At 40.8% G+C, this 26,524-nt stretch overlaps 1 protein-coding gene across 2 annotated transcripts; it reads left to right on the top strand.

Annotated features, from left to right (window-relative positions):
* Nucleotides 1-41: 41 nt before the first annotated feature.
* On the top strand, nt 42-23,677 carry Lyrm1 (LYR motif containing 1). Of its 2 annotated transcripts, none has more exons than XM_052200174.1 (4): nt 42-115; nt 13,944-14,232; nt 20,737-20,829; nt 22,836-23,677. In XM_052200174.1, the coding sequence occupies exons 2-4, from the start codon at nt 14,074-14,076 to the stop codon at nt 22,950-22,952; spliced, it is 369 nt and encodes a 122-aa protein (XP_052056134.1). In that variant the 5' UTR covers nt 42-115; nt 13,944-14,073; the 3' UTR covers nt 22,953-23,677. The 2 variants fall into 2 exon arrangements, with proteins under 2 accessions (XP_052056134.1, XP_052056125.1); XM_052200165.1 differs by lacking the exon at nt 42-115 and adding an exon at nt 156-470.
* The last annotated feature ends 2,847 nt before the right edge of the window (nt 23,678-26,524 follow it).

Genomic DNA, 26,524 nt, shown 5'->3' with positions numbered 1-26,524 from the left:
TCCGGTAACCCCGCCGGCCGCTGGCTCTAGGAGGGAGAGAATGGGAGAGGGGTGGGGACGGGAACGAGGAGGGTGACGTCACGACGTACGCGAGGACGTCCGAAGCCGTCTCCAAGTAAGGGCAAGGCGGGGAGCGGCGTCGGGTGGGCTAGGAGCTGGGCCAGGCCATTTTCTGACTAGAAATGGGGGAAGTGGATAACGAAAGGGTGAAAGGGAAAGCTGGAGGAGAGGGAGGTTAGTTCAGTTGTTGAGTGCGGCGGGAGTCGAATAAATCTGAACGTTTCAGGAGCTTTGAGACGACCTCTAACCTGGGCCTCATGCTTCCACAGCGGTCCACCCGGTGGTTTGGCCCGGCCTGGCCTGCCGGACCTGCTGGATACAGCCCGGTGTGGCCAAGGCTCGGCTGAGCTCCTGGCACCGCCTCTTCCCTGCCGGCTCCTGTGGGTGGGGGAAGGCAGGAGTGACGCTGAGTGAGTGTAAGGATGGAGACGCCGGCTCCAGTCGCGGGGGACTGGGCAAAGGGGTTGGCTTCCCTGGGGCAGGGATGAGATGCCGGTGTGGGGTTGCTAGGAGACGCGCCTGTATGACCCCAGCCTCGCGAGGGCGGCTGGGTGTCATCGCTGCTGGCCTCGGGAGACCTGCCTAAGGGAACTGGCACGTGGGCGAGAACCTGCCTGGGACCCTTCAGACTTTTCGATCGTAAATGGAAGAGGACAGGGGCAGTTCTAGGAGGCTGGAGCGGTGTCTGCCTTGAGAAAGGCCACCCAAATGATCCCGGATGTAGGAATCAGACTTCAGGTGATGATGAAGGCGAGTTTCATTACCAAGATGAGCCAATGACAAAATGAAGGAAGTCTTGTTCCTGAACTTTTCATTAATAAGTAAACGAGTGCAGAGAACAGCAGCTGCCCCAGAAGCTGAATGGTGCGGTGAGGCCTCTTCCAGGTTTAAGAGGAAAAGAGAATGAGAGAAGGAACTGCCTTTATGGAAGCATGGGTAACGTTTTAAACAAAAGGCAGAAGAGACTGAAATCTTGGAGTTGCAGAAATAGAAACGGTTTGGCTTTTGTATTACTTCCCAAAGTGTAATGAATGACCAAACCTCATTTACATTTTTAAAAATTGCTGCTGGATAAAAGAAGGTAGCTAAAGGGCTCTTGCTAAGACCATGGGAGGTGACAGTGGTTTGCAAACATAGAAATTAAGGGAATTGATTCATAGTATATTTGGCAGCTTGAGCATTCCAGACTGACTGCTGTATTGGATACAAAATGTGTGGAAGAATATGAAACCAAAGATGTCTCCCTGGAGAAAACAGTTTGGGAAGGAATAGCCTAAGCTCTCTGGAACGTGTGTCCAAAGTCATTTTACAGCCCAAATGAAGATGTCCAGAAGTGAGGTAGATAAGTTGGAATACAAGTCATGGGTGGAGATAATAAAGGTAGAGTTCATCCCAAGACCTTGGAATAGGTAGTAGATGAGGAAAGTTCCCAAATCCTTTAGATCTCACATTAGAGACCACCCTGAAGGGTAGAAGCCAATAAACTCAATAAGAGTAACACCTCAAAAATAAGGTGCCCCCCCCTTAATATCTTTAAACAATAGTATCCACCCTCACAATCAGTGAGAGTCATCGTTTGAAGGTCTCCCTCAATGCTGTTAATGCTTTGGGACTTGTACATAAACAATGTGTGCATTGCCTGATTTGATAAATGTTGGTTTACATATGCTCATGGGGTCTAATTATTTTGTATTTGCATAGAAGCACCTTATAAGGATACCAACCCTAGAATTCTTGTTTGGTTTGGTTTGTTGTGTGTGTGCATGTGTTTTCTTTCTCTTCATAGCCCTGGTTGTAGACCATGGCTGGCCTCAAACTCAAGAGATCCACCTGTCTCTGCCTCCCTTCTGGAGTGCTGGAATTAAAGGACTGCACCACCACACCCAGCTCAACCTTGGAATTCTTACAAAGGGAGTTTGTCCCTGCTGCTACAGAAGCCACTAACATTATATTGAATCTCAAGGAAAAGGGTATCTGAAGGGCTGGGTTTCATTCTTGGATCTGCAGGGTGGCCTTGGAAAAGGTCCTATTCTTCAAGCTGATAGGGTTGGCCTAGATTAAAAGTTGCAAGCTGGCAAGACAGATAATGCCTGCAAGCATATTGTTCAGCCGGCAGCATGATTTAAATTCTTCTTTCTTAGAATCTGCTTGCCAGTTTTTAAAAATTGAACATCAGAATCCAGATTTTTGGCTTCATTAGGAAAATCGGACAGTCTGGCAACACCAGTCTGAGGTTCCTAGAATCCCTACACAGCTCAAGAGTTGTGTATCCTTTGTGTGTGGCTTCTGCCCCAAGTGAGCCATAAGCATCTGCCCTCACACCCACTCCCGAGCTGACGTTAGATTTATAATTGACCTGAGAACCTTGTTGTCTGTATGTAGCTACTTAACACATGTGATTAAAATTAAATAATAGTTCCTTAGACACATTTTCCCGATGTTCAGTAGCTGCATGTGGCTGGTCTCTGCCCTGTTGGGGAGATCAGACAGAAAAATTTTACCATAAACAGTTCTTTTGTTCAATATTGGATTGAAACACTGAAAAAAAAATTAAGGACTTTGAGTGCCAATCAGTCTGCACAAGTAAAGCCAGACAGACACTGTTTGTGCTCTTGGAATTGTCTAGTGAGGAGCTGTTGGGCCCTACAAATAAAAGTTCCTCATTTAGTAACTAGAGAGTCCTTGGAGAAAGTTCTGGAAACAGGTCCCTGATGCAAAATGCTGTTATCTTTCAAATAGTTGGCTGTAGAGTCAAAAGCAAGAGATCTCCAGCTGTGTCCAGTGTTGTCACCGAAGCCTTGTTTGTTTTTGTTCTTCCGAGACAAAGTGTTACTCTTGGTAGCCATGGCTGTCCTAGAATTTGCTCTTTAGAAGACTGGCCTTGAACTCCCAAGAGCTGGGAATAAAGGTGTGGCAAGACACACCCGGCATCCACTTAAGACTTTGTGCAACTTTCTAACCCAGTTTCTTAGAAGATGTCACAAAGAAGGAATTTAAGTTAGTGTGTGGGCTCTGACTTTCCTACTGAAGGGTTGAAGATTCTTTCTGGAGAATCGTGAGTCTCTACCATTGGCTTGTTCCCAGCTCCTCCCTTATATCTGTCACACAGCTGACTTTGGATAACTGGTTTTGAACCCCTCTGGCTAACTTTTATTTTGTTTCTTAAAATATGCTGGCACATTTTATGCTGCCTATAATCCAGGCATCCAGGATGCTGAGGAAAGAGAATCATCACAATTTTGAGGCCAGGGCTGTCTACCAACTGAGTTCCAGTCCAGTCAGGGTTCTAGAATAAAACTTTGTCTCAATAAACATTTGGTAGGTGTAGCATTACACCCCTTGAATCCCAGAGGCAAGAGAATTTCTGTAATTGTATTCAAAGTTTCAGGGCAACCAAAGCTAAATAGTGAGACCCTGTCTCAAAAGACAAACAAATAGAACCAAGACTTTACAGTATACTCAGTTGCTGGGCTGTGACAGTGAATGGATTAGCTGTGTTAAATGCATTTTCCATTTAAGTTGTTGTTAGTTTAGGATACTATCAGGACCTAGCACTGTCTGCAAGTTAAGAAACATCTGTGTTTAGAATGCATGTTTGCCTCCTGTTATTTGCTTTGAGTCCTTGCTTTTGAATCTACTTTAGAAATCTTTCTAGTATTGGTGTTTTGGATTTTCCCTTTGTTCTTCCATGTTTCAGAATCTAATTTTATTTTTCATTTGATAAAAGTATCATCTACATACTTTTCCTACATCCATCTCTCATTCTTGGGTTTTTTTGATTTTGGTTTTGTTTTGGGTTTGGGGTTTTTGTTTTTTGTATTTTTTTTTTTGGCATAAAATAAATGCTGTTTCAGAGAATCATTGTGGTATGAAATATACTGAATGAATGTATTCTGAGGATTGCAAAACTGTGATATTACTTCCCTCTTCATATTCTAATAACCAAAAAATCTAGAACAGGAAACAGTCCTGTGGTGTGTGTGTGTGTGTGTGTGTGTGTGTGTGTGTGTGGAATAGAAGCTAAAGGACCAGGAATCTGTAAGGCACAGTTTCACTTGAACATTGTTCAGTTGTTGTAACAATAAAATCGTTCAGTGTGCCAGCCAGTGTCTGACAAAAAGCAGGGATAGAAGGAGAAAAAGAGCACGGATGGTAAGAGTTAGCAGGAGATAAAAGAAGAGCCATAGGAAGGAAGGCTTTGCGCCCTTCAAGGCTGGCACCTGCGTTAACATTTCCAGTAAGAAGCACGCCTTGTGGTCTGAAGATAAGCAGTGACTCCAGCAGGGTTATTTACTTATACTGAAGAACAATAGCCCTTTACTGTACAAGGATTATTAATGATCAGAGGGAAATAGCTTTAGGAAAATCCATTACTACCACAAAGCAGCAACCTCACCAACAGGCTACATACTTTCCTATTCTCTACAGACAAAGCTAACCATAGATAAAAGACTCACTATTCTCCTTTCCTCCTCTTCAGGTAACATATACCTTTACTTCCTAGTGCTCAGTATTTTAATGAAATATCTCATGAGCAATCCTTACAACTCTAAAAAATGTTCTGTGGTTGCATATTACCTTTTAAGAACCTGAATGAGGAGTAAAGCTTCATGGCACAAACCTATGATCCCAGCTGCTATTGAAGATCAAGCGATCAAGGCCCTTCCTGGATAATAGAGCAAGTTCAAAGCCACTTTGAGCAACTTTGTGAGACCCCATCTCAAAATGAAAAGAGAATGAGGGGATATTGTTCAGTGTTGAAGTGTGCGCCTTGCTTGTGCAATCCCTAGGGCTGCCAAAGAAGAAATTCTCTACACTCTTGAGAAACTGAGGCATAGGCTGAGTCTAGTCAACATGATTATTTGTGCATTATCAAAATCACTCCAAGGCTGGGAATGGTATCCTATACCTTTGATTCCAACACCTAGGAGGCAGGCAGATGCAGGAGAATCTCTGAGTTTGAGGCTATCCTGGCCTACATACCAAGTTCCAGGACAACCAGCACTACATAATAAATCCTGTCTCAAACAAAACAAATAAATCAGCATTTCATTTCCCCAAATGACAAGTGCATAAATGGTAGTTTTCTGGGTTAGTTTTAAAATTAGACCATTGGATACAATGTGTCTTAGTTCCCAAAATGATTAGTTTTCATGAGAAAACAAAAAACAGTTTTCCATTTCATTAATTCTAATCTTCCCAGAAATAGGGCCTTTCAGGCTAGGGGACAAACCATTACTAGCCCTAAAAACTAGTGAGGATTGTATCATAGGTATGAATCTTAAAGAGCTCTCTTTGAATCGTAAGTCTTCCCAAAACACCACAGTTGTTTTTAGTTCCCACGAATCTTTTGTTAAAATTCACTTATTAGCTAGGTGATGTTAGCATACTCCTTTAATCCCAAAACTTAGAGGCAGAGGCAAGTAGATCTCTGAGTTCAAGGCCAGCCTGGTCTACAGAGTGAGTTCCAAGACAGCCAGGGTTACACAGAGAAACCCTGTCTCAAACAAAAATCCACTTTGTATTAGTCAGGGTTCTCTAGAGTCACAGAACATATGGGTAGTCTCTATATAGTAAGGGAATTTGTTGATGACTTACCGTCTGTAGTCCAACTCCCAACAATGGTCAGCAGCAGCTGTGAATGGAAGTCCAAGGATCTAGCAGTTGCTCAGTCCCATAAGGCAAGCAAGGGAAGAAGAGAGAATCTTCTTCCAAAGTCCTTATGTAGGCTTCCAGCAGAAGGTGTGGCCCAGATTAAAGGTGTATGCTACCTTGCCTGGATCTGGGACTTGCCTTGTCACAGATGACCTTGAACTCAGAGATCTCCTTGTCTTAGTCTCCTGGGATTTATAGCCACTATGCCTCAAGATCTCCATGCCAAGATCCAGGTTAGAAACTTGTATCTCACTAGGGCGGTGGTGGCACACGCCTTTAATCCAGCACGGGCAGAGGCAGGTGGATTTCTGAGTTCAAGGCCAGCCTGGTCTGTAATGTGAGTTCCTGGACAGCCAGGGTTACACAGAGAAACCCTGTGTCGAAAAAACAAAGAAAGAAAAAGAAAGAAAGAAAGAAAGAGAGAGAGAGAGAGAGAGAGAGAGAGAGAGAGAGAGAGAGAGAGAAGAAAGAAAGAAAGAAAGAAAGAAAGAAAGAAAGAAAGAAAGAAAGAAAGAAAGAAAGAAAGAAAGAAAGAGAAAGAAACTTGTATCTCCCAGCCTCCAAATTAGGATCACAGGTGAGCCTTCCAATTCTGGACTGTAGTTCATTCCAGATATAGTCAAGTTGACAACCAGGAATGGCCACTATTAGTGTGTGATAGGCCATAGCACACGTGTGGCTGTCAGAAAACAACTTTGTGGAGTCAGTTCTCTCCTTTCACTTTGAAATGAGTTCTAGGGATCAAACTCAGATTGTCAGGATTGAGCTCTTGTCAGGTTGTCCTCTGACCTTCAGTTGCATACATTGGCATGATACATACATACACAATAAATAAATAAAATGTAATAAAGTCAACCTTTAAGACTTAAAAAAGAAAAATTGAGTATGATAAATAGGGGTGAGGTAGAGATGCTAGGGATGCACACAGGGACACTACCATAGTCCCTGCACTAGAAAGATACTCTAATAGTAGGCTAAGGGATAGACAGAGAAACAATAGGGGGGCAAAGAAAGGATATTCTGACTGTGTGATCTGAGGACTTCTCAAGGCAAGAAGCTAAAAAGACAGGGCAGCAGGTCTAATTTTTGTCTGGATGATTTCACAGCCTTCCCCATCCTTATCCCAAATCATGGAATACTTGAGAGGGAAATTTTGACTATAGAGAACTATGACAAGAAATGATATTCCAACATCAGGTCTTCCTTAAAGGGAATGGAATGGGTCCCCCCCCCCCTTTTCCTTCTGTCCCTTCTCCTGTTTATGCTGCAGAAATTTTTTGTTGAGGAGAAAGCAAAGCCTCAAGAGAGTCCAGAAGCTGGAATGTTGACATTCTTGAGACTAGAGTCATGCTTCTATAAACTTCATCTGTGAAAAGGGAATTGTCGTTTAAACTCCTAGAACTGGAGAAATGGCTGAGGGGTTAAAGCAGTTATTGCTCTTGTAAAGAACCAAGGTTTGGTTACCAGCACCCACATGGTGACTCATGGCCATCTATGACTCCATTTCTGGGGACCCAGTTCCTCTTCAGACCTCCTCTGGCTTCTGCACTCATGTTGTGCACATATGTACACCTGAGTACACACATGCATACACTGGCTCTCATGGACTTGATTTATAGACCAGGCTGGCCTGAAACTCACAGAAATCTGACTGCCTCTGCCTCCTAAGTGGTGGGATTAAGGACATATACCACCATCATTCAGCATGCATATAGTTTTTTTTTCTTTAATTGTCCCTGCTTCAGTGAGCTTTCCAAAGATTACCATCACTTTGTTGACCTGTGGCCTCTCTGACAGGTCCTCACTTGTATTCAACTCTGCTCTTGGCCTGCCCCATAGTTTTGTTCCTGCTGCCTTCTTCCCTGTTCCGCTCTCCCTTTAACTTCCCATTATTAGTCTCCATTATTGCCATTCAGAACTCCAGTCAAATATACTAACCCCCCCCCCCAAATATCTCCCATTTATGTTCATTTCATTCAGAATACATGACTATGTGAAATTCTTTGGTTTTCTTGTATGTTGTCTGCCTCTGGTACTAGAAGGTAAAATATTCCCAAACCTTCATGGTCTTGGATGTGATAAGCATGCCCAATAAATGATGAGGGGATCAATCTATGGGATGCTTGGCAGAGGGGATTTAAAGCCTGCAGGGTGTAACAATGTGATGAGTCTCTTTCTCATCTTTCTCTGGTGTCAGATCCCTGGAAATCAGAGGGGTTACCACAGAGAACTGAAAGGTGCACAGCCTCCTTTTAGGGTCCTTGTATATAAAATGCATTTTTTAGAAGGGCGGGTGGGGATTTTATAAAGCATACCATGGTGCAAAATACTCACTTCTGTGGTTCTTTATATGGGAAGAGAAGAGAATTCTGTGGCTTCTTTTAATGGAATGATTTCACTTCCTTTGTTCTAATGATTAAGCTCTTTAAAGCGTGAAACAGATATTAAACAACATTTATCGAGATCAAGCAATGTATTTAGTTGCTAACAACTTGGGCTCTGACTCCAGATTGAATACCAGCCTTGCCTATTTCGAGCATTGTGACTTTGGACATACTTCTTAATCTCTCTTTACATCAGGTCCCTCTGTAAAATGAGAATAAAAACAGCACCTGCTTACTGAATTGATGTGATGTTTACAGTTATGTGTAAAATACCTTGCAGAGTTTGAAGCCTGTGGAAAATGCAAACCAAATGTAGCTGTTGTTGTTGTTGTTGTTGTTGTTGTTGTTATTACTGTAATGAGTAGGACAAAGTTCCTGCTCTCCAGGAGTTAAGCAGAAAAATCTAGAAAGAAAAAGATGCAAAATAACTGCAAAAGAGCAATAAGTGGCTTATTCTAGGCACTGGGGTGAGAGTGTTCTAGGAACATTTGATAGTGTCTAGGTACCTCTATAAGTAGGTCAAAAGAGAAAAGTCACATGACAAGTAGAAAAGAAGCATTCTGAGTCGAAGGCTCAGCCAAGGCAAGCGTAGGCTTGACAGTGAAACAGGGCCTTGCTTTTCTGTGTAACTTTGGCAGACATGGTGTTCATTTTGTAGACCAGGCTGGCCGCAGACTTATAGCAGCCCTTCTATTTTAGCCTTCTGAGTGTCGGGATTACAAGTATGAGTATCATGCACTAGTTAGAAATGTTCTGAATACATTTATTCATAGCCATTCCTATACCACACCAAAATCAGTATCATGGGTTTGATGGGTTATTCCAGTATACATTAAAGTAATGATAACTAATAAATATGAGTATTATGTATCTAGAGTCACCTCCACAATCAAATTTTGAGATATCTGCTGAGGACCCAAGTGCAAAACAGCAGCAATGTGCCAGATTGTTATAAAGTATGCACTTGGTAAGAAGTTTCATGTTAGTGCTCTGCTCATGCAGGCAGCACAACTCTTAAAAGAGAAGACACCTTCCAGTCACAATGCCTTCCAGCACACTTGTGTTTTCTTTCTTCAGCCTGCGATTTGGCTAACGAGATAAAAAGGAACAAATATTTCAAGTAGTGTTGATCTGGAATAAATGCCACAGAACTTCGAAGATTCCTTAAGGATGGACTTGATGGCCATTTCAGATTAAAGTTCTGGTTTCTGAGCAGTGACTATCCCTTATGTTGCCTAAGGGGAGCTCCCAGCAGACTTCAGTACTGCATAAGATCAACTCTTGACCAACTGTAAGTAAGGATAAAGGCTGCCTGTGTTGCACTAATCCTGATAATGTTGGTTTGAAGCCACTTAAATCCTTGGATAATTCAGGAAGTGTCAACTTTAGTAAATGAGCTGCTTTCTAAGACCTAAAAGAAAATTCCAAAAAACACTTTTAAAAATTTTTTATGGGTGACTAATTCAGTATTCAGCGGATCTCAAGCTTTCTGTACTATGAGATATTCTCCTGTTTTCAGGAAACATTTGCTGAGTTCCTAGTATATCACCTTTGTAGGTGCTGAGAATTCAGCAATAAATAAGATAGATGTAGTAACTGTCCTTGTAAAGATTAGAGTATATTGGAGGGAAATAGATATTAACAAATCAAAACTTGAGTGATGTATCCTAGAAAGAACAACTATCAATATTCAACTGATTCCTAACCCTGAGTGTGTGGGTAAGGAGAGTCTAGGGAGGATAAGGGGTTTTCTGAGACATCCGTGTTTTCATGAGGAGCTAAAGGAGTAGTGAATAGTGAGATTGGTCAGGTTAAACAACAGCAACAACAACAAAAAACAGGATCAGGTGCCTTACCTTTAATCTCAGAATTTAGGAAGCAGAAGTAGGTAGATCTCTATGAATCTGATACCAGCCTGGTCTACCTAATACTTTTTTCTTTTTGACATTTTCTCTCAAGAGCTGTATAGTGAGACCTTTCTTCCAAGACTTAGATGTAGCAGGCTATACCTGTTTGTGTACAAAAGTGAAGAGAGCTTTTGACTTTTCTCCTGGCAGTCTTTGTGACTTGGACTTTCTGGGTCACCTGATGTTAGAGAAGCATTGCCTATCTTCCTTTCTGGATTAGTTTTTCAAGACACACACTAATTAAAGTATTTTCAAAATAAACTTATTAAGTGTCAATTGTTGGTAAACTTGTTTAGAAAAAACAAAACAAAACAAAACTCAGAACTCATTGATGTGTTCATGGATGTGTTCATGGATGTGCACCAGATCTGTCTTCCCAGCCTGTCCTCTTGTCTAAGGCAGTGTATAGCCATTATTCTAAATCTGACTAAGAACTCTAAGGACTTGTCTCCCTGACCCCCCGCATCCACATCCACATCCACACCCCCTTCTTGGTATTTTCTCTTAATTTTACACGTAGAAATATATATTAAAAATAGACTGAAGTTTTGCACAAGTTATAAAATGTTAGAGAAACATTGCCTATCTTCCTTTCTGGATTAGTTTTTCAAGACACACACTAATTAAAGTATTTTCAAAATAAACTTATTAAGTGTCAATTGTTGGTACTCATTACTTTGAGAAACCTAATTGCAGGTCTTGTGTGTCATGTTATAGCTTATGAGGAGAGTTCTTAAAGTAGTGACAGAGACCCAATTAAAGTCAGGCATTGAGACATTTGCTGGGTTTGGAGTATGTTTGACCCTGGCTTTCCTCTGCTTAGATCTGAAAGTCGAGGGTTTCGTCTGTCGGTGACAGGGAGGTGAAGCAATCCTTAGTTGAGGCCACTGCCCCTCACAGGAACTGACTCACATGTTTTCAGATGAAACCATGGAGTTTTAGGGAGAGCCTGAAACTCAGAAACCAGTTTCCTTACCAGGAAAAATAATCATTGTCTCATCTGGGTTTTTCTAACCCACAATGTTCTCACTTGATTTTTATGAATGCCTTTAAGCATTGTTTCTAGGAAGCATTGTGGATGCTGTTGTGTATAACTTTACTCCTTTAAGCTTTTGGATGGGGGAAATAGTGCGTTCAAGCTTCTCATCAAATGATTAAAATTAGCTCACTCCTTATTGCTCAAGAAAAGTTACCAGGGTCAGGGGTAAATACGAGGGGCAGTCAACTTCAAAGAAGAAATTCTATATAAGATGAGTTCCATGAAGGAATGGCTATATATGTATACACACCCCTCCTACTCCTGCCATTCTTTAGCAGCTGAAGTATCTAAGGCATTCCAGCCCCAGGTAGGGAGTTGGAAATGGATTGTATTCCTAAATGACAGCTTTTGAAGAGCTTCCTTCCCAGTCCTGGTAAACTTGTTTAGAAAAAACAAAACAAAACAAAACTCAGAACTCATGGATGTGTTCATGGATGTGTTCATGGATGTGCACCAGATCTGTCTTCCCAGCCTGTCTTCTTGTCTAAGGCAGTGTATAGCCATTATTCTAAATCTGACTAAGAACTCTAAGGACTTGTCTCCCCGACCCCCGCATCCACATCCACATCCACACCCCCTTCTTGGTATTTTCTCTTAATTTTACACATAGCACAAGTTATAAAATATCCATCAACAGAGTAGACTCGCGTACCAGGATCTCTGCAGAATGGATTGACCTGCAGCAGTGATGTCAGAACTAGAGCTCAGTGTGACCGTGAAAATTGAAAATTTAGTGGACACAAAAATACAACTTAGAACCTGTATGAAGTTCTAAGCTTGTGAAACTGTCCTGTATAACAGATGTAAAGGATTTATAACAATGATAAACAGCAGACAGAATGGTGGCACGTTCAACCAAGGAAAAGACAATGTGCACGGTGGTACACGCCCTTGATCTTAACACCCTGGAAGCAGAGGAAGGCAGTTCTTTGCAATTTCAAGGCCAGTCTGGTCTATATGGAGAATTCTAGGCCAGCCAAGGGTAAATAGTGAGATAGTGCCCCCACCCCAAAGGACAATGGCTTTGAAAGGGGTGCAATGGGAGTATCTATTGTTTCCATAACTTGTTCTTTGAGCCTTGTTATATGTAACTATTATGTTATCCTTTCTGTGTTTGAAAAAAATTCATTAAAATAAAAGTAATGAGAATGTACAGAAAAGACACTGCTTGAAGGTTTGTACTTAGGTCAGTTCTCACTTGGCCATACCCACTAGTAGTATTTCCCAGAAAAAGTCAGAAGGCTTAGACACTCTTCTAAGAAAGATCTTCAGTTGTACCGTTCTTATTGGTCAAGAAGGTAGTTTTGAGAAATGTTTTCTAAACTAAGAGAAATTGCAACCTTTCAGTCTCTGGGTAAAGCTGAGCCTTGAGTTTGCTTCTATTTGCTTTATATGGTAACTACAGTTTCAAAATGGTAACTGTCACTTTAAGATTTCATGTTATAAAAGCATGAAATGCTACAGTTCCTTTTGTTTGTTTGTTTGTTTGTTTGTTTTACTGTATCAACATCTGGAACTCAGAGGGGCCGTGGTGGCTCACGCCTTTAATCCCAGCAAAAAAAAAAAAAAAAAAAAAAAAAAAAAAAATCTGGAACTCATGATCTTCTTGCCTCAGCCTTCTGAGTGCTGGAATTACAGGTCTGTACTATCATCTGGTCCTCTTACCTTTTTTTCCTTTTTTTTTTTTTTCTTTTCTTTTTTTTTTTTTTTTTTTTTTTTTTTTGGTTGTTTTCAAGACGGTTTCTCTGTATAGCCCTGGCTGTCCTGGAACTCAGGCTGGCCTCCAACTCAGAAATCCACCTGCCTCTGCCTCCCAAATGCTGGGATTAAAGGCATGTGACACCACTGACCTAGGTCCCCCCCTCCCCCCAGGACAGGGTTTCTCTGTATAACTCTGGCTGTCCTGGAACTCACTCTGTAGACCAGGCTGGCCTCAAACTCAGAAATCCGCCTGCCTCTGCCTCCCAGAGGGCTGGGATTACCACCCAGTTTGACCTAGTCTTAAACTATCAAAAAAGCTGGTATCTCCAGGCCCTCATTTTAGAATGTCTACTGCTGGTGAGCGCGGCGTAACGAATACTATCTACTAGGTTGGTAGAGATAAGAGGATCAAGTTAAAAGCCAGTCTGGTTTATAAGAGACTCCACCCTCTAAAAACAAACAAAACAAGTTGTATATACCCCACACCTCGGTGAGATCGGCTCAACAAAACAAACTCAAGTAAGCCTTTTAGATATCCAGGTTAGCCATAAGCATTTACCAGAACAGGAACTAAAATCGTCATTTCTGGGGTAATCTGGTAGGTATGGTTTTTATAAAATAATAAATGTGAGTTTGGTCTTGCCATATTTGCAAAAGAGGACTCATAAGAAACAGCAAACTGCTGCCAGCTGAGGTCTGTAATTCTAGGACTCAGGAGGCTGAAGCAGGATGGACAATGAGCCAGTCTGGGCTAAGGATGGCTTCCTGACCAGACAGGATTAACTTGTAAGACTCTTGTCTCAAAAATCAAGAGGATAGCGGACAGCCTTTAATCCCAGCACTTAGGAGGCAGAGACATGTGTATCTCTGGGAGTTCAAGGCCAGCCTGGGCTACAGACTGAGTGAGTTCCAGGACAGCCAAAGCTACAAGGAGAAACCTTGTCTCAAAAATTTAAAAAAATCAGGAGGATGGACTGGGTAGAAGTGGCAAGTGCGTTTATCCCAGCACTCAGGAGGCAGAGGTGGGCAGATCTCTGTGAGTTCAAGGCCAGCCTGGTCTATAGAACTAGTTCCAGGATAGCCAAGGCTACACAGAGAAACCCTGACTTTAAAAAAAAAAATGGACAAACAAAACAAAATAAGATGGGAAGAAAGAACAAAAGAGTTATCTCACTGATGTTTCTACTCTGCCCACAGATCTGTTGAACAGGACCAGTTATTTCTAGACTAAAAATCTTGATTCAAAAGCTGTACATCTGCCCGGCCATCTACTTTTAAACTGCATTTTTATGTAGATTTTCCTCTTCTTACTCTGGTGTGTCTGAAGATGACAGCAGCAACCCGACGAGAAGTCCTCTGCCTCTACCGAAGCATTTTCAGGCTTGCACGGAAATGGCAGGCAGCATCAGGGCAGATGGAAGACACCATCGAAGAAAAACAGTACATACGAAATGAAGCCAGAACACTGTTCCAGAAAAACAAAAATGTAAGTAGGCCCCATCTGGACCTAGCAAGGAACAGAGAATCCTTGTGTGGTGTTTATTCATTTCTTTCTTACCTTAACTGGAGAAGACCCATCCAAGTCCCAGAGCCAGGAAGGGCCCAGGATGTAGCTTGGCTAGGCTTGCCAGGTTAGCCAATACTAGAAAGTCAAACCCAGCCCGAATTTCCCTCAGAAGACCCTGTGAGCCAGGTGAGAGAAGTCATACCAATGAGAGCATTCCTCAGTCCTAATGACCAGCCACTCCCAGGGCCAGTATGAAGTAAATGCTTCTTCTCAGTTCACAAAGCAATCAGAGCCTTCTCATTATAAACTCACTTTATAATGTAGAAAAAGACGCAGGGCTCCTCCCATAACTTAGCTACAAGCTTATTGGCCAACAGTGGTACTGCAAAACCCAAGGCTTCGGCTAGCTAATTTAGCAGAACCTCCTACCTGGGGACCAGGCAGCTTCTACTCATCCTGACAAAAGCATCCAGCACTGGCAAGCGTACGTTCCCTTGGGAAAACGACCTGGCACTAGGATGAAAGGTGACTGTCAGAACCTAGCTCATCTTTGCCCACTTCTGCCTGATGTCTTCCAATTTAGCTTCACTGCTTCTCCCTCCTGTAGCCGATGTCCTGTAGGCTGTTTCTCTACAGTGCCTACCACCACTTACATGCCAGCTGCAGCCAGTTTGAATACCTGGACTTGGTTATTTTCTTTTTGTTTCTCTTTTATTTTTTGGTTTGGTTTGGTTTTGGTTTTGGAACAGGGTCTATTTAGTCCTGGCTATCCTAGAACTCATTATGTAGACTAGGCTGGCTTCCAACTCACATAGATTCCCCTTCTTCTGCCTTCCTGGAGTAAAGGCATATGTCACTACTCTTGGCCCAGCCTTTGTTTCTGACCACCCACCTGCAGAAACTCACCTCAGCCTAGTCATCTGTTTTTAATCCCTGACGCCCTGGCTGCTCCCCCCCTTTTTCTTCTTGTAGCTCTTGTCACCTGCTGCCAGGGTGAAACTCTTTGTTCTTAGTCCTTATTAAAGTATCCCACCATGTGCTGAACATAAATAAAAATAAGGTCTCTCTCCAGTACTTGGGAGGAAGAGACAGGTGGATTTCTGAGTTCAAAGCCAGCCTGGTCTACAGAGTGAGTTCCAGGACAGTCGGGGCTATACAGAGAAACCCTGTCTTGGAAAAACAAAAACAAAAAAGCAAACAAAAAAAAATACGGTCTCTCACAGATATTTTAGTAGAAGTAATTAAATCAAGTAGAAGAATTAAATCAAGACAAACTCTCATAATCTTCTGGAAACCCCAAAGCCTCCACACTTTATTGTGTTTGTTTTTGTTTTGTTTTATAATGCATTTTAATTAAATATTTATTTTAAATACAGTGACTGTGTAGAGCCATGGCTGTCCTGTGACTCAAGAGAGACACCAGCCTATTTGAAGTGATGGGATTAAAGGTGTATATGTGCCACCACACCCAACCTTTAAAATTGTTCATACATGTACACAATATATTTTTACAATATTTACCCCTAAACTTTTCCCAGAATCACCCTATCTACCTCAACTTCATGCCCTCCTTTTTACTTTTCTTAGTAAAACACCAAGTGCAGTTTGTGCTGCCCATGTACTCCTGGATGTGGAGCTGTCCAAAGTGTGTTTGACCTGCCAGGGGCCATCCCCTTAGAGAACTGACTAACTCACTTGCCTCCAGTAGCCATCAACTGTCAATTGCTCCTCAGCTAGGGGTGGGGCCTCATGACTGCCTCTCCTGTCTGTGCTGGAACGTGGCCTGGCTTGATCTGGTATGGGTCTTATGCTGGCAAACACAGATGCAGTGAATTCACAAATACAACAGGCCTGTCATATTCAGAAGACTGGGGTTTTTTAAAAATTTTTTTTATTGAAAAGGGAAGTAAAAACACTTTATGATAAAATTAAAGATTTACATGGAGAATATTTCAGATAAACATGTTAAAATTGACAATTTCCATGGAAAATTAAAGAGTAAAGTGGTAGACATGTAAAACATTGCTAAATTAATTGAAATATGTAATAGAAACATTTTATGATAGAATTGAAGATTTACGTGGAAAATATTTCTGATAAAATTGTAGAAAAATGTAGAAAAACATGTTAGAATTAAAGATTATCATGGAAAATTTTATATAGATATAATAATGGTAGGCATAAAAGTATTCCTAAGTTGATTGAAATTGGAATTATAAACATTTTCTGATAAAGTTGAAGATTTATATGCAAAATAGTTCTGATAAAATTGAAGAAATATATAGAAAAACATGTTAAAATGAAAAATTATCATGGAAATTATACAGATAAAATGATAGGCATAAACATAATTCTAAGTTGATTGAAGGTGGAATTATAAACATTTTCAGATAAAATTTTCCTGGAAAATTTTACATATAAAATGGTAGATATAAAAACTCTTTCTAAATTAGTTGAAGGTGGAATTAGAAACATTTGTGATAAAATCAAAGATTTACATGAAAACATTTCTGATAAAATAGAGGAAATATATAGAAAGATATTAAAATTGAAGATTATCATGAAAAATAATGCAGATAAAATGGTAGACATAAAACATTACTAAATTAATTGAAAGGGGAATTATAAACATTTTCTGATAAAATTGAAGATTTACATGAGAAATATTTTGGTAGTCTCTGTCTTTATTGGGGAGTTGAGTCCATTGTTGTTAAGAGATATTAAGGAATAGTGCTTACTGCTTCCTGTTATTTTTGATGTTATTTCTATGTTCATGTGGGTATCTTCTTTTGGGTTTGTTGGAAGAAGTTTACTTTTTTGCTTTTTCTAGGGTGTAGTTTCCCTCTTTGTGTTGGCATTTTCCATCAATTATCCTTTTTAGGGCTGGATTTGTGGACAGATATTGTGTAAATTTGGTTTTATCATGGAATATCTTGGTTTCTCCATCTATGATGATTGAGAGTTTTTCTGGGTATAGTAGCCTGGGCTGGCATTTGTGTTCTCTTAGGGAGCGTATGAGGTATGCCCAGGATCTTCTAGCTTTCATTGTCTCTGGTGAGAAGTCTGGTGTAATTCTGATAGGTCTGCCTTTATAAGTTACTTGCCCTTTTTCCCTTACTGCTTTTAATATTCTTTTTTTGTTTAGTGAATTTGGTGTTTTGATTATTATGTGCCAGGAGGACTTTCTGTTCAGGTCCAGTCTGTTTGGAGTTCTATAGACTTCTTGTATGTTCATGGACATCGCTTTCTCTAGGTTAGGGAAGTTTTCTTCTACAATTTTGTTGAAGATATTTACTGGGCCTTTAAGATATAAATCCTCACTCTCATCTATACCTATAATACTTAGGTTTGGTCTTCTCACTGTGTCCTGGAGTTCCTGGATGTTTTGGGTTACCAGCTTTATGCATTTTTCATTTTCTTTGACTGTTGAGTCATTGTTTTCTATGGTAACTTCAGCACCTGAGGTTCTTTCTTCTATCTCTTGTATTCTGTTGTTGATGCTTGCATCTATGACTCCTGAATTCTTTCCAAGGTTTTCTATCTCCAGAGATGTCTCACTTTGTGATTTCTTTATTGTTTCTACTTCCACTTTTAGATCCTGGATGGTTTTGTTTAGTTCCTTCACTTGATTGATTGTGTTTTCCTGTAATTTTTAAAGGGATTTTTGTGTTTCTTCTTTAAGGGCTTCTGCCTGTTGACCCATGATCTCCTGTATTTCTTTAAGGGATTTTTGTGTTTCCTCTTTAAGGGCTTTTACTTGTTGATGTTCTCCTTTATTTCTTTAAGGGAGTTATTTAAGTCTTTCTTAAAGTCCTCTATCAGCATCATGAGATACGATTTTAAATCCAGCTCTTGCTTTTCCGGTGTGTTAGGGTATCTGGGACTTGCTGTGGTGGGAGAACTGGATTCTGATGTTGCCATGTGGCCTTGGTTTCTGTTGGTAGGGTTCTTGTGCTTGCCTTTCTCCATCTGGTTATCTCTTGGTGCTAGTTGGTATTGTCTGTCTGGAGTTTGTTCCTCTTGTGGGCCTCTAAGCCTGTGTCCTTACCCCTCTGAGCTCAAAAGTGAAAGCACTTCTGGGAGATCTCTCTCTCTCTCCTGGTGGGCTGGCTCTCTGGTGTAAATGGCGGCGGGAAGACTTCTGTCCTACCTGCTCCACTGATCTTATGCCCTGTGTGCTCCTAGCTGGTCCCCTCCATAGAGAAGGTGGAGATCTCACCTCTGCGCTCAGAAGTGAAGGTGCTACTGGGAGATCACTCTCTCCTGGCGGGCTATGCACAGAAGGCTGTGGAGTTTCCCAGCTCCCTGGTGCAAATGGCGGTGGGAAGCCAGAAGACTGTTTTAAACTCACCATCTTTTTTAGTTCAAATGAGATTATAGGCATGGTTCCCCCATCTAGCATCCTCTGTGCCTTTTTGGTATTCAAGAGGTGTTCTGTTCAGATGCTATCTTTGGTAACTGAAGGCAGAGATATGTCCCCATGAGTCAGGGCCATAGGTATGGCCCTGGCTATAGCATATACCTAGACAAAATTGAGAACTAGTCAAGACTAGGTTTTCATTTATTTCAGAATAATTTTTGAGCCCTGATATAAATTGGCCAAGGATGAGACAGAAGGTGGTGTGTCCACATCATAAAATCATGCAGCATCCTGTGAATAGCTGAATTTGGAGAGAGAACTCTAGCCCAAGTTTATATAGATGAGAGTTGGAGTGCTGCAGTTCTAGAAGCCCCAGCCCTCTTAACAATATCATTGTCAGGAGGCTTTTTCTTTCCCTGAAGTTGCTGATGTAGACAGAAAGTTTCTTATAATCCAATTGCACTAAGACTTTAATAATAATTATAATCCAAAGGTATCATACTCATTGCTCTGAATCCCAAGCAGCCCAATGGCAATGTGAGAATCCATTCCCAATGTCAATAGCAGCACTGTGGCTTCTGAGGCCACAGAGGTCAGGGGGTTGAGCCTCTGCCCTAAAGGACTCAGCTGAATTCTCTGTGCTGCTATTCCTGGAACTCCAAGAAGCACCAAGGGACAAGAACTCCCTTGGAATTTCCAAGCCGCACGGGCCAAGACTTCAACTTGCTTGTCATCTGAAGCTGATGCAATTCTCGAACTGCTTTGAGGCACTCACAAATGGATAGAAGACCCATGAGCTGGTTTTTTTGTTTGTTTGTTTGTTTGTTTGTTTGGTGGGTTGGTTTTTGTTTGTATTTTTTATATCCATTGAATGAAAGTTTTTCTCCCTGGTTTGGCCTTTTTTGTGATTTTTTTTTCCAAAATAAACATTTCATTCTTTTACTCAAAAATACATTATCACAATTTGAGCGATTTGGGATTTCAAAACTCCTTTTTGCCCCTTACTAATGATCATGGCAATTTATAGTGTAAAATATGAGGTAAACCATTCTCCATTATCTTCCTTTGCTGCAAAGCTTTGGAGCAATGATTCTTAGCCTATGGGTCATGACCACTTTTGGGGATCAAATGACCTTCTCATGGGCATCATTTATGTTACAATTCATAACAGTAACAAAATTAGTTATGAAGTAGCAACAAAAATTATTTTATGGTAGGGTGCCACTATAACACGAGGATCTGTATTAAAGGGCTGCAGCATTAGAAAGCTTGAGAACCAGTTCTTAAGAGAGTCAGTGTGGAAGGGTGAGATTCTCTCATTTGGTGTTGGAGGGGATGCATGTTTGTGGACTGTTAATGGAGACATGAATTGCAATAAACTCCAGAAGGTAACTTGGGAATACTGTAAAAAGCATGTATGAACCTATATAGCTCCTTGGTCTTAGCATTCTCTGCTCTAAGAATTCATCTCTTAGATACATTGGCATGTGAGAAAAAAACTGCATTAATGTCTGTAGCAGAATTGTTTATAATGGGAAAAGGCTAAAAATAACCAAAATGCTCATAAATATACAGTGGTTAAATTATAATAAAGCCTATGTCGAATTTTTTAAAGTTTTCAGGATGAGTAGCTCCTGATGTCTGAATACCAAAAGAGCTTGAAATTATGTTAATGAGAAAGGAAGACTTATAAGAAAAAGCCAGGGCCAGTGATATGACTCACTGGGTAAAGGCATTTAGTACACAAGCCTGGTGAACAGAGTTCAATCCCTAGAGCTCAGAGACAGAAGGAGAAAAACAACTCCACTAGGCTGCCATCGACGCCACGCAAGCACCACAGTATGTGTCTGATGGCATGTGCACACTCCCTGCACTATACACACAAGATAATAGATAAAACGAGAGATACTTTTAAAAGGCGAATTCTCTGAATTTAGGTTTATATATTCATAGACTAACTTTGGAGGGATTCATAAGAAGGTTAGCTGGAAGATAAGATAGAAAAGGCCTTTATCAATATTGAGCTTCCTCACTAGTGAACTAAAATGTTTAAGAAAGTCTATATTACATTTTATATGCTATTAAAAAGATACTAAATGCCTCACTTATTTCCCCTTAAATAGCTCACAGACCCAGACCTGATTAAACAATGTATAGTGGAATGCACAGCCAGGATTGAGATTGGACTGCATTACCAGATTCCTTATCCGAGACCTGTAAGTATGGGCACTTACCCTCATCAATGCAGGTTATTTCTAAGGATATGTGCTGAGGAGCAAGAGCCATGGTAGAAAGCATGTTGGAAATAAGTGGCATGCCACTACCCCATCACTATATACACTGATATAATACCTGGTCCCTTTTGGCACAGCTTCCCACAAGGCGAAGGGGAAAGTACCTCCTATTTATAAAGCTTTTCTTTGGGCCTTCACCCATTTTTAGAGAAATGCTTTTATTTTCTTTAATATAAAAGGAAAGCTTTTTAGATACTAAAAAAGTAAAGTTCAGATATTAAAAGATTACAGAAAGTGGAAAGTGAAAATTGTCAAAGATTCTCACCTTTTGGAAGAGACCAATATAATTTTAAAATGACCAGTTTTCAACTCTGACTTTAAAAAAAGAAGTTATTTTGATACTTTATCAGTGTGATTCAATTACCTGGTAATATTAGTTTTACACACACACACACACACACACACACACACACACACACACACGTTCATTTATACATAAGATTCTAGGTATCTTGATTTTATTACCTACTGATTTCATTTCGTCTCTTCTGAGCATCTTTGTATGCAGCTCTACTTCAATCCTAAATGTTTGCATTGTATGATATTATAAGAATGTGCTATCATTGTACAAGTCAGGATTCCTCCAAGAAATAGAACCAATAGGAAGGAGATCAGAAGATATAGATTGATAGATGGATGGATGCATGGATGCATGGATAGAAATAGATTACACAGTTATAGAGGCTGAAGACCTAGCGGAAAGCTAGTGACATAATTCAGTCTGAACTGGAAGGCCTAAGAATGGGGGAGGGGGTGGCGCACACTTTAATCCCAGCACTTGGGAGGCAGAGGCAGGCAGATTTCTGAGTTTGAAGCCAGCCTGGACTACAGAGTGAGTTCCAGGACAGCCAGGGCTATACAGAGAAAACCCTGTCTCGAAAAAACCTAATCCAAAAAAACCCCCCCAAAACAAAAGCAAAAACAAAAACAAAAGCAAAAAAAAAAAAAAAAAAAAAAAAAAGAAAGAAAGAAAAAAAAAAGAAAAAAGAATTGGGGGGGGGGGCTGATGATAGAAATCTAGAGTAGAGGCAGAAAATGAGATGTCTCAGCTCTAATAAGGTGAGCGAGAAGCTAAAGAAGTGGATCCATCCTTTGCCTTTTTGTTTTCCAAGCCCCACTAGTTTAGAAGATGACCCTCCACATTGGGGAGGGCAGTCTGTTGAATCTACGAATTTATACACTGTTCTTATCTCCAAATACCCTCACATATATACCCAAAAATGATTCTTAATGAAAGTCAATCAGATTTACTCATAAAATTTAGCCATGAGAGCCATACTGTAAGCATCTTCTACCTCAATAGACATTTTTGAGTTGGCCCATTATACACTGACCATCTTTGCACCCAAGCACCTTTTCTGTTTTTCCTTCTTTGAGTGCCCATTTTGCTGAATGGATCTGTAGTAGTTCTTTTCCTGTGTCTAGACACAGTGGAATAGATGGATGTAAGCTCTAAACCAGATTCTGGCTTCAGGTCCCATTTTACCATGTAGTGGTAGAATACAAGCTTGTATTTAGTTTCTCTGAGCCTCCATTTTAAACCTATAAAAATTATTTTAAAATGGTTTAGGAGGGGGTCTGGAGAGATGGCTCAGCAGCCTAGAGCACTGACTGCTCTTCCAGAGGACCTGAGTTCAATTCCCAGCAACCACATGGTGGCTCACAACCATCTGTAATGAGATCTGGTACCCTCTTCTGGCCTGCAGATATACATGCAAGTAGAATGCTGTATACATAATAAATCAATTTAATAAAAAAAGAAAAAGGAAAAAATGGCTCAGGAGGTTATCATAAGGATAGATCAATGAATTCAGATATATGAACAGTAATGAGTCTGTGGTAGATTTAGCTCTTAGAAACAGTAAGTCCTCAGTGAATCTAAACTACACTATTAATTAATGATTCTTCATGTCATTGTTCTCACTCAGATCCATCTGCCTCCCATGGGTCTCACCCCACGACGAGGCCGGGGACTTCAAACCCAGGAGAAACTGAGAAAACTTTCCAAACCAGTATATCTGAAGTCTCACGATGAAGTTTCCTAACAAAGAGACACTTTACTTTTTAGAATGGTGAGCCAACTTGGTTTTGAATGTAAATCAGACAATATTCCCTTCTTGGTTAGAAGCAAAAATACTACCTTTAGACCTCCAAAATTGGTCTTCACCTATAACATGTGGCTGCAGGCATCCCTGGGGTTTCACAGGGTCTTACTTGCTGCTTGAGTTGATGACATTGTCCTTAGAGGCCATGGACTTTACATCATCACTGAGGTCTTCCTTGGGAGCTATCTGAGGCTGCAGAGGAAGGCTGAAGGCAATTCCTGGTGCTACCATTCAGCTTGCATCTGGTGCAAAGGAGAAACTGGTTGCTGCAAGTTCACAAGGCTCCAAAACTTCCTGCTGCCAAAATACTTTCTAGAGGTTTCCTCACAAGTTATTTTCATTTGCTTAAAACTGGTTTCTGTATAGGCTTTTTTGTGGTCTCAGGACTCTTGTAATTTCCAGATTTACCCACTTATAAAGGGCAGCTTTGGATTGATCATACTACTTTGTTGTTTTGTTGAGTTTTGTGTGTGTGGAAAGGCTTGTTTTGAGACAGGGATTTCCTATGTAGCATTTGCTGGTCTAGAACTCTTTCTCTAGACTAGACTAGTCTAGTCTTGACCTTGTGTTGATCCTCCTGCTTCAGCTTCTCAAGTGCCAGAATTACAGAAATAAGTCACCAAACCCAACTGATCATGTGATCGTTTTAATGGAAATATGGTATAAATATGGTATATATCAATATATATATATATATATATATATATATATATCACTATATATATCACTATATATATATATCACTATATATATATCACATATATATCAATATATATATATGTATGTGTATATATATATATATATATATATATATATATCACTATATATATGGTGATAGTGATAAAGGCATGGGATTGGTACAAAGACAGACAGGTCAGTCAATAGAATAGATTCAAAGATCAGGGAATAAACCCACACTCCTATGGACACTTGATTTTTGACAAAGAAGCCAAAACCATACATTGCAAAAAAGAAAGCATCTTCAATAAAACTGGTACTCTGTATGTAGAAGAATGAAAATAAATCCATATTTGTCACCTTGCACAAAGCTCAAGTTCAGCTGGATCAAGGACCTTAACATAAAACCAGATACACTGAATCTAACAGAAGGAAGTGGGAAAGAGCCTCAAAATTTCTGAACAAAATACCAATATCCCAGGCTCTACAAGCAACAATTGATAAATGGGACCTCATGAAATGGAAAAGCTTCTGTAACATAAACACAGTCAATAGGACAAATCAGCAACCTACAGATTGGGGAAAAAATCTTCACTAACCCTACATCTGATAGAGGATTAATATCCAAATATATAAAGAACTTAAGAAGTTAGCATCTAAAATATCCAATTAAAAAATGGGGTACAGAGCTAAAAGGATTTCACAACAGAAGAATCTCTGATGGCTAAGAAACACATTTTCAAAGTCCTTAGTCATCAGAGAAATGCAGATCAAAATGACCCTAAGATTCAACCTCACACCAATCAGAATGGCTATGATCAAAAACTCAAGTGATGATCAGTGGAATAGAATTGAAGACCCAGAAATGAACCCACACACCTATGGTCACTTGATTTTTGACAAAAGAGCTAAAACCATCCAGTGGAAAAAAGACAGCGTTTTCAACAAATGGTGCTGGCTCAACTGGCAGTCAACATGTAGAAAAATGAAAATTGATCAATTCTTATTTTGTCTGTTTTGTTTTGGTTTTGGTTTTTTTGTTTTTGAGACAGGGTTTCTCTGTCTCAGCCCTGACTGTCCTGGAACTCACTCTGTAGACCAGGATCCATTCTTATCTCCCTGTACAAAGCTTAAATCCAAGTGGATCGAGGACCTCCACATAAAACTGGATACACTGAATCTAATAGAAGAGAAAGTGGAGAAGAGCCTGGAGCACATGGACACAGGGGAAAATTTCCTGAACACCAATAGCATATATGTTAAGATCAAGAATTGACTGTGGGACCTCATAAAATTGCAAAGCTTGTGTAAGGCTAAGGACAAGGACAAAACAGCAACCAACAGATTGGGAAAAAAATCTTTACCAATCCTACATCTGATAGAGGGCTAATATCCAATATATACAAAAACCCCAAGAAGTTAGACTCCAGAGAACCAAATAAGACTATTAAAAAATGGGGTACAAGCTGGGCAGTGGTGGTGCACGCCTGTAATCCCAGCACTCTGGGAGGCATAGGCAGGCAGATTTCTGAGTTCGAGGCCAGCCTGGTCTACAGAGTGAGTTCCAGGGCAGCCAGGGCTATACAGAGAAACCCTATCTTGAAAAAACCAAATCCAAAAACAGAACCCAGATGTCCCTTAACTGAAGAATAGATATAGAAAACGTGGTTCATTTATACAATAGAATACTATTCAGCTAGTAAAAACGAGGACATCATAAATTTTACAGGAAAATAGATGGAACTAGAAAATATCCTGATTGAGGTAACCCAGAACTGAAAGGACATGTATGATATGTACTCACTAATAAATGGATATTAGTCAAAAAGTACAGAAAACCTAGGATACAACCCACAGGCCATATATAGTATAACAAACAGAAAGGCCCAGGTGAGGATGCCAGGTGAGGGGGGAAGAAAATAATTAAGGGAGGTAGGGAGAGGGAGGGACTTGGGACAGGGAAAGGGGAGGAGAAAAGGGAAACAGATCAGATATTGGGGGTACAGGAGAGCAGCCCAGAGGGCCAGGAGAATGAATGGAAATATGCAGCTTCAGGGGCAAGGGAGGTAAGGGGACCCTCTAGAAAGTACCAGAGACCCAGCAGGTGAGAAACTCTTGGGACTCAGCGGGGCTGACCTTAGCCAAAATGCACAATGGGGATTGGGAACTCAAAGAGTTCACCTTCAGTAGATAGACAGGGCCTCAAATAGAGGGACAGGGTTACTAACTAACAGTCAAAATTTTTGACCCAGAATTGTTCCTGTCAAAACTACAGGGACAAAAATGGAAAAGAGACTGATAGAAATTCAGTATAATGACTGGCTCAACTTTTGGATCCACCATGACCTGATACTATTACTGATGCTATGATGTGCTTACAGACTGGAGCCTGTCATGGCTGTCCTGAGAGGCTCTATCAGCAGCTGACAGTGACAGATGCAGATACTTACATCCAACCATTGGACTGGAGTCAGGGATCCCTATGGTTAAATTAGGGGAAGGATCGAAGAAGCTGAAGGGGAGGGCACCCCTAAAAGAAGACCAGCAGTCTCACCCCAGACCCCAGGGAGCTCCCAGAGACTGAGCGACCAACCAGACAGCATATACAGGCTGGTCTGAGGCCCCCCGGCACATATACAGCAGAGGACTGCCTGGTCTGGTCTCAGTGAGAGAAGATGAGCTTAATCACAGAGACACTTGAAGCCCCAGGGAAACAGGGGAGGTTTGATGGGGTGGGGAATACCCTCTTGAAGGCAAGGGGAAGAAGAATTGGATGAGAAACTGTGTGAGGGGGTACTGGGAAGGGGAAGCAACAGCTGGAATGTAGGTAAAAT

Source organism: Apodemus sylvaticus, chromosome 1 (assembly GCF_947179515.1).
Source record: "Apodemus sylvaticus chromosome 1, mApoSyl1.1, whole genome shotgun sequence".
In the NCBI taxonomy this organism is placed as follows: Eukaryota; Metazoa; Chordata; class Mammalia; order Rodentia; family Muridae; genus Apodemus; species Apodemus sylvaticus.
The sequence above is the reverse complement of the archived record's forward strand: the minus strand, read 5'-3'. Positions and strand labels throughout refer to the sequence as shown.